The sequence below is a fragment of the Triturus cristatus genome, chromosome 6 (assembly GCF_964204655.1).
Source record: "Triturus cristatus chromosome 6, aTriCri1.1, whole genome shotgun sequence".
Classification (NCBI taxonomy): Eukaryota; Metazoa; Chordata; class Amphibia; order Caudata; family Salamandridae; genus Triturus; species Triturus cristatus.
Genome location: NC_140589.1, coordinates 1,831,977,647 through 1,831,986,888, shown reverse-complemented (window position 1 = coordinate 1,831,986,888; position 9,242 = coordinate 1,831,977,647). Strand labels below are relative to the sequence as shown.

At 45.1% G+C, this 9,242-nt stretch overlaps 1 protein-coding gene across 1 annotated transcript; it reads right to left on the bottom strand.

Annotated features, from left to right (window-relative positions):
* Positions 1 to 397: 397 nt before the first annotated feature.
* LOC146822127 (uncharacterized) lies at positions 398 to 1,444 on the bottom strand. Its single transcript, XM_085609969.1, has one exon. It carries the CDS (start codon positions 1,442 to 1,444, stop codon positions 398 to 400), a length of 1,047 nt encoding a protein of 348 aa, XP_085466095.1.
* Between the last annotated feature and the right edge of the window lie 7,798 nt (positions 1,445 to 9,242).

The window sequence follows — 9,242 nt, the reverse complement described above, 5'->3', positions numbered from 1 at the left end:
CGTGTTGCATAATCCATGAGTACTAATATGTACTGATGCCCTCGGGCTGACGGGATCAGGGGTCCAACCAGGTCCATCCCTACTCTTTTGAATGGTACGTCTATGATCGGCAGGGGTTGCAGGGGCGCTTTGGGTATAGAAGGAGCGTTTATTAACTGACATCTGGGACAAGCTGCACATTAACGGGCTACCTCTTGGTATATGCCGGGCCAATAGAACCTAGGTAACAGATAACGTAAGGTGTGTTCTTTGCCGTAGTGTCCACCTCCCGCTTGGCCATGTGCTAGACACAACACCTGCTCCCTAAATGGACGTGGCACTAGCAGTTGTTCTTTTCGGTTGCCCCGTTCTTGGGAGACCCTGTAAAGGAGTCCATTGTTCACCCAAAAGAAGGGGCCTACCTTGTCTGGCTGGTCTTCCTGTGCCTGTTCCCAGGCGTTTTGTAGTGTGGTATCCTTTTCCTATATCTTTCGGGGGGTTGTCCTGTCACCATGACCCGACCCCGAGTATACCCTACCTCCATAGGTTCCGGAGGGGAAGGACGGGAAGGGCAATGTCTCGCTATGTGTCCCCACTCGGCACAGTGAAAACATTGTGGCCCTGGTGGGGTCGGACCGGGAGGGATTGGTTTCAGTTGGGGCCTCATGAAAGATTGACCTCGGGGCTCTGGGAAAGGCGGGGATGGTTTGTTTGGTATTTTTGGGGCTCCTAACTGAGTCCTATTTGAAGGGGCTTTAAACTCAGGAGAACGATGATATGCACACGCCAGATCAACGGCAACTGCCACAGAGAGATTGGGATGTTGTCTGATCCAGGCCCTGGTGTTATAGGGGAGGGCTTCCAGATATTGTTCTAGGTAGACTTTTTCTATGATGTCATCTGGGGAGGATGAGGTGGGTTGTAACCATCGATTACCCAGATCCCTAATTCGGTAAAATAGAGCCCTGGGATTATCCCCAACAGTCCATTTTTCTTTTCTGAACCGTGACCGGTAATACTCTTGATCACAACCTAGTCGTTCTAGGATAGCCCTTTTTATATCCACATAACTGGTAACACCGGCTGGATTGGCAGCTTGGTAGGCAGCCTGTAACTCTCCTGAGAGTAACGGGGCGATATATTGACCCCATCGCTCGGGTGGCCATGCAGCTGTGGATGCGACCCTTTCAAAATTTACAAAGAAGTACTCCGGGTCATCCCCTTGCTGGAATTTCTGGAGGACTGATCCCGGGACATTGGGGTGTACTCGGGCGCTTGCTATGGCATCCGTAAGACGCAGTACTGCAGTGTCCTGTACCTGTTGGTTTGCTGTTAACAGGGCTGCTTGATCCTTTAAGGCAGCCTGTAAAGCCTCTCTCTCGGTTTGAGCCTGTTTTGTTTGCTCCTCAAAGACTAGCTGCAAATGGCGCTGTCCTTCGGCTAACTGGGTGATGATGGCCTCCATTACAGGGTACTGTTGTTTTCCAGACAGTTAAATATCCCACTTCTGACACCACTTTGTGCTGGTTCCCTTGTTTGGATCTCCCGCCCCCTTTTTGGTCTTGAAAAATGATGCGGACTGCTTTAGGAAGGGATACTTTTTGTCGTTTATTCGTCAGCGTTTGTTAGGGACACACACGCTGTATGTAGAATCTTAGCAAGTCTTAAGGCCACCGGGAATGGAATAGAAGCTTCTTGCTTGACTACTGACGTCGTCTAGGGTATTAGGGTCCTTCTTCTCCCAGCGACCGGCACTCGAGGACACCCAAAAGAAAAAGGAAAACAATAGAATACACTTAGGCTGGCTTCTACGGCACAAAAAAGGGGGGGGGGGAGTGCACACCGTCACCAACCCTGCTGTCTGTGCTGTGCGTATCATGTAGGGGAGTTTGTGCTCTACTAAGGTGTGCCCCTCATGCGCGTCCACAACCCCTGTAGTATTGAAGAGCATACGCCCGTCACTTGCCTGCTTCCACGACCCCCATGGGCCGTGGCGAGGGGAGACCCAGTCTCCTTGGCGTCCAGGAGGTCAGTGGTCCCGGGGGCAGCACTCCTTGAGCTGTCTCTTTCGGCGGTGTCTCCCTCCCGATCCGGAGGTCGATTCTCCTGGGTGGTCCCTCTGCACCAGGCGAAGGTTTCGTCCGTTCCGCACTCTCTCTCGCTCGCTTTCCACTCTTCACCGTTTTCCGCTCCTCCTGTCCACTCGTCGTGCGCGCGCTCCTCCTCTCTGCTGTCCGCTTTTGTTGGCACGTTCGCCCAGCCACCGGAGTCCGCTAGACCGCTGACTCCATTTCCGGGTGTGTTGGCGGCGGCCATCTTAGGTTGGTCGCCGCCGATGTGGTGACCGGCTGTCAAAACAACTGACTGTCGCTTCTGACACACAGGATCAGCAGGAACAATTCATAGAAAGACAAAATGCACAAAAATAAACACAAACATTTCTTTCCAAACCCTCCTTTTTGCAATTTGCACATTGATTAGGTCCCACAGGGACATATGGAACATTCGTTCCACCACCTCATGATGTGGACCATTGCTGTTTTGTTGGCTGTTAACCCCTGCTTTTTCACTACTCCTCTTCACCTACTGTAACATTCTCAGTCCTTTCTAGTCTTCTCTCACCCTGATTTCCTGCCTACAGCCATTCAGGGCGCTCATTTCACCATTATTCCTTCACAACTGACATCTTCGTCAAACCAACTCACGTGTCCAACTGTAGTCTTGTCAGCCCTCGAACCACCCAGAACAATCCATGAATGATCTGTGGGCAGAAGCAACAAAAAAAAATGCACAACGCACAAAAGAAAAACACTTCACATAACACACAAAAATATCAACTATAACTTTTAATCAGGAGACAAAACATAACACACATTAACAAAACACAAAAAATAAAAAATACAAACCTAGTGGTACTTAACTGTAACCATCTTGTCAACGTTGCAATGACTAAAACATGTAAGCATGTTTAGCCACCTTAATTTTAACTGTCTAAAGGAAAACATTTTCACAGACACTCTGTGTTCCCTTGCGCCACAATTCCTCCTGTGAAAAATGAATCTTAATGTGCTGATCGTTTTTACCTAGGCATGTAGCCCACAAAACTCTAAGAAAGAGCTTCATCTTACTTTTTGTCTGAGGCTAATGCCACATTTGTTAAATGAAGGCAACTATGTGGACATTATTTTTCAAAAGCAGAAATCCCAATGTATCATTTTCTTCTCAGCGCCCCTTTTTTTTAATTTTTTCTTGAACAATATGGGAACAGACAGGGCTCCGTAACGATTCTCGGCTGTCCTATCTTATCAGAAAAGCTAAAAATACCAGCGAGCACTCCTGGCCCCCACCACTTTTCAAGGTTCCTATAGTGTGCAAGCATTAATGTCTTCTTGTCAGAGAAGCTTTTCCAAGCAATGGTTTCTCCATCTGTTTACACTCACTTCTAACTCCCACCTTACTGACCTCAAGGTCAAAATCTGCCTCGCGCTCTGCTCTCCTCAGCCCTATCTCTACTCACCCTGAAGCTGTCACAGACAAAAAAACCTTCCTAACTCTTCCTAACCTGCAATAATTAACCCTTTTTAAAAACACGTTATATATATTACTTCTTTTAGGGGCTACAATTTATTTCTATTGTTAAATTATTAAAACATTTACTGTGAATAACTCACAGAAAATAATTACATAACATACTAGCTTTAGAACAAATGTTTGTTACTACCCTATGCAACGGTACTTAGTTCATCAACCTTAAAAGGATGAACGTCTCAGTAGGTCTAGCTAGAGTTATAACCTTCAATCTTGATATTAAACCCAAACCTCTGCACTGGGCACATTGGCTCACTGAGACATTAAAAGCAACCCCAAATGGGAACAACTTGCAAATTTGTATTATACCTAAATATATGCATTTACTGAAGCCTAAGGCACTTCAAAGCTATTGTAAAGGGCAAGAATGCTGTTAAATAGTCTATTTTACCCACTTTCGACTTTGATATTTGGGGCACTTAAAAATAAATATCCTATAATTGTGCTACATATTAATCATCCTCAGAATGTTCTTTACAGATTGCAGATATTGGATATTAGACATATCTCTTGCAAATCCTTTAGAAAAATGAGTTTTTTAAAGCCTGCGCCAAGTGAAATTCCATATACAAATGTCCTCATTATGCAGTACAACACAACTTATAAAAATGCTTAAAGAGAGGAAACCCTTAATTGAAATGTCTTCCTGTAATACAAAATAATGAACCTTAGTTTTGGAACCTTTTTTTTAAAACAACATTTTGAAATGCAAAGTTTCACCCGTGTTCAACTGAGGGCGAAGTCCTGGCTGAGTAAACATTCCTGTCTATTAGAGCTGCTTGCTTAGCGACAATAAAAGCTTGTCTCTCAGTGTTGTAACATGAGCACGGTGGCAGTCTTTTTCAAACTAAGACATATCAATGCGTGTTGCGTTTGAGTTCAGCAAAAATGTACTTCAGCTGAAGTGTTTGCCTGTTAATATCTAATACAATGTATGTAAGTAAAAAAATACTATAAGTTTATTTTTCTACAAAACACACAATTTTTTTTTGAGGCCATTGTATTCCTAGTGAATGTGAATTTTAATGTTATTTTTTTAAGCATTTAACAGTTTGTACATGTGTATAGTTGCTTACTCTATAAATTATATAGCAACATTTAGCTATTTAGCATATCACATGGTTCATTTCTGGATTTTTATTTAATTTCTACTTAATATTAATTAACTGACATTTTGCTTAACAGACTGAAAACATCAATAAATTTCCATTTCATGATTAATCTCATTGTCTTTAAACTGCTGGGCAGCCTGTATAATCGTCCTACTTTGTGTTTTCTTATCTCTTTTTGCCTGTTTAATTTCTCTCTGTTTGGCTTCCTTGCACCAGAGGCGGAAAGAGTCAAACATTGCCGGCCGGGCTTTTCTTTTAAACAAAATTGCTTCCAAATTATCTAATATGTTAGGCTCAAAGCTACCATTCTGTGGCCACTGAAGAACACCATCGTTCTTCGTGTATCGGATCCATGCCTCATTAAAGGCAATGGGGCCAACACCATGTTTAGAATAAAGCTCATAAGTGGGAGTTCCAACCGGAGGAATTGGACAAGAGTCCTCCAGCCGGGAATCCCTTTCACAACCAAAACAACAAAACTTTCTAAACTTACTCTGACCAGGCATCGTTATTTCACTGGACTCTTCACAAACATCAAGGGGTTAAATCAAATAACACAGCACAAATGTACTCACCCCTCGGCTTCGGCTTTTGCAATAGCCGAATCAAAGACCCAAATCAAACAAAATAGTGGGAGCTACCCACCAATACTTAACTAAGAGTCTTCTTACGCCAACAGAGGCCTGTCTAACGTCTCGCGATACCATACATCACCAAAAAGGGCCAAAGCAAGGCAGCAGTCGTCAGCAGCCGTCAGGAAGGAGAAACCGCGCTGAAAAAGACCTTCGGACCACTTTGACATGCAGGGGTCGCTTGACGTGGTTCGCGATTCCTCCAGAATTTTCTTGCGGGGTTCCTCACGACCTTCAGGCAAAACCGCTACCTTTGAAGCCGCCTCACAGAGGGCACCAATTGAAGAACCAGGGCCTTATGGGCCTGGCGGCGCAGGGTACGCCTTAATCTCCTGAGTTCACCTGCTTTGTTGAACAGAGTCACAGGACACTCTGTTGAGCGTAGAAGATCAGGTTTATTAGCTGCAGCTAAGTACAGTTGTCCCAGAAGTACACCCGGTATGTTCTTAGGAGACTGCCACTTTACTCCATGGCGCACAATCTTTTATAGCACATAGATTAACCAAGAACACACCCAATGCATACAGGTTTAGCCAATGGGAACAGTTTGAAAACAAGATATAACCAATGAGAAAAGTTTGAAAACAAGATATCAAGTAACCCAAATAAACCTCTCTTACAACTGTTTTTGTCACCCCTCCCCACAAGTTAATCAGTGGTAGTGTCTACAACTCAACTTGCAGGTGGCAGGACACCTTTGTATGCTTTGGAGGACAGTTGTGAAATGAGAGAATACAAGTAGAGAATAGCGAAGGCCAGAAGATAAGATAAAGTCAGGAAAGAATGGTGCAAACCAACAGATAGTTGAAACAGGGATCAGTTGGACCAGACGGGGATTAGTGGACTCAGCCAGTCCCTGACATCAGTCTTGTAAACAGAGGCAGGAGGTTATTTTGACACGTCGCAGTGAGATCAGCAGAAAAACTTTGTTCATTGTGCTGCCTGAGTGAGGGCAACACAAAATGGCGGTGGGACACAAAATGGTGACTAAATACAAGCGAGATCGAAAATCGAATTTCCTCAGGGAGGGTGGCGATCCGAGATTCCACTTTAGATCAAAGAATGGGTTTGCATTGTTTTTTCTTTGTGGTACCCTTTTTTAAAAATTGAAAATGTCCTTTGCTGTGTTATTTCTTTATAACTGGATGCTGCAGAGGCCTCTGGGGTACAGAGCCCTGCATATAATGTGCAAATGACAAATAAAAAATTGTTGTTAAAAAAAATATATGCCGAAATAGACAGGGCTGACCTCGAGATCAAAATAGACGGACTAGAGAAAGAGATAAAACAACAAGGGGATTCTCAAAGTAGTGCAAAAATGCAAGAGGAAATGACAGCTAGATTACTAAAGGAGGAGGAGAAAATAATATCAAGAAAAAGCTATAAATTTAGACGTGACCGAGAGGACTATGAAAACGGGCAAATATTTACATTTGCCCGGAGATATGATACACTAAGGACAGCAACAATGCATAGACGAGGTCAAGATTTGGACACAGGCAAGGCTAATAGACAAGATCTGGTAGCGGTGTCGAATTCGGACCTCAGCTCAACCCAAGAAAGTGAATCAGAAGCTGAAATCTCAAAGAGACGAGAGCAGAACATCAAATTAACGTTGGGGGAAGAGTTGGAGGTTTTAAAAAGAGGACGGCGCGAGACTTTGAGACCGCGCAACAGAGAAACAGCAGCAATAGGAACACCAAGAGGAGAAGGGGGCGCTGAAAAGCAAAAAGGAAACTGAGGCTACAAGAGGAGGGGGAGAGGTCGAGGCAATCAACAATAACATTAGAACAAAGTAAATTGCCCGATTTGGAAAATACAGGAGAGGATCATGAGCAAACAACAAATGCTATTATTGATCTGGCCAATGTGAATCTATCTGTAGCAGAAAAACAACTTCTCTCATTAGGTTTGTCATTCTGCCCTGAATCTAATTTCGATTATACCAACACCAGGGCGGACATCTACAAATTCATTCGCAAATTGAAACTGGCGAAATACAACATTCAAAAGAGGAGTAAAACTAACAATGAAACAATAGAAACACCACAAATGGACCCTCATAAATTAACGGTGGTGGATTTGGCTCTTCTAAAGGATTTACAAGATCTGGGGCCTCATGTAGGTAGCGAAATACCGGTCGGTAACGGCCGATTTTCGGTAAATATGCCGTTACCGACCGGTATTCAGACAAGTGAGATGTAGGAGTCCAAAAACCACTTTTCGGTAAATATGAGGCGGTAAATACCGATTCATAGTTACCGAATTCCAAAATACCGATTCATGTTTACCGAATACATAATTAACGAATCGGTAAATATGAAGTGGTAAATATGAAGTGGTAAAAATTTAAAATGACATGTAGGAGCAGGCGGTAATTAAGAAATCCAGGAAAATCGGTAAATAAGAGTCGGTAATTAACACGGATTGAAAGCAGGTGGTAACCATCAACAATGCACATAAGCAATCCCAAAATGCAACAGCGTGGACAACATGGCCGCCATGTACGTCATTGCAAGGCGCCTACGTCTACAGGCAGCAGGACTGAGGGTGTGGCGACGGGAGGAACAAATCTACAGACAGCGCATCACACTATTACAGCTGACTGATGCAGAGATACATGAGAGGTACAGGCTACACCCCGAAACCATCATGGACCTGATAAGGGACCTGCACCCACTCCTGGACCAGCCAACAAGAAGGGCGCACGCCATACCACCACATGTGCAGGTGCTCTGCAGCCTACATCTACTGGCATCCGGCAGTTATCAGGTGGTGATAGCTGCGGTGGGTGGTGTATCCCAGAGTTGCCTGTCCCGTTTCTGCAGGAAGTTCCTGGATGCCATGATGCAGAGAATGCACCACTACATAAGCTTCCCAAACACACAGGCTGCACTGCAGAAAACAAAAACAGACTTTTATCACATGGCACAGTTCCCCCATGTCATCGGCTGTATTGATGGTACACACATCCCAATCTGTCCACCAGCTGATACAGAGCACATCTACAGGAACAGGAAGTCCACCCACTCCATCAATGTGCAGGTGATCTGTGATGCAGGGAACATCATCACAGATATTGTTGCAAAGTTTCCTGGGAGCACCCACGACTCTTACATCTTCCAGAATAGTGGGATCTACACACGACTGAGTGCCGGCGAATTCGGAGAGGGATACCTGCTGGGTAAGTAACAGTGACGCCCCTTGAAACCTGCAAATCAGAGTGTATAGAGGCATGTAACTGATGGTTCCCTCTTACTCATCCAGGCGACAGTGCATATGCATGCCGTTCATTCATCCTCACTCCCTACCTACACCCAGCAACCCAGAGTGAGAGACGATACAACGTGGCCCACAAAACAACACGCAATGTGGTGGAGCGCACGTTTGGACTACTGAAGAGCAGGTTCCGCTGCCTCCACAAGAGCGGAGGCGCACGCCAGTACAAACCCGTCACCTGCTGCAAGATTATTGCCACTTGTGCAATGCTGCACAACCTTGCCACGAAAAAAGGTACAGATGTGGAACTAACATATGTTGAGGACAACGAGGATGAGTCAGGCCAGCCAGAGGGCAGCGCAGCTAGAGTGCCAACTGCAATCGATGGGAGAGAGAGACGGGCAGAGATCACATGCAACTATTTCTGAGTAAGTGAGGGGACACAGCGAGTTGTGTGAATTCATGACGTAGTTTAATGTGGCACCACGCCATGAACACATGAACAGGCCAATCTGGCAATATACCATCTATACAAGGAGTATGTCCAGGGTTACGTCACCCAATGGGAAGTGGCTAAGCAGGGCCACATCAATGTTTGCGCATACGCGCTGCAGTGGTGGATTGCACGGCCTGTGCATCCTCACTAGAGCCAACCCCAAGCCGCCTGCTGCTCCTGCGTGCTTCTGGGACGGGGGGTGTGATGCTGCTGCTG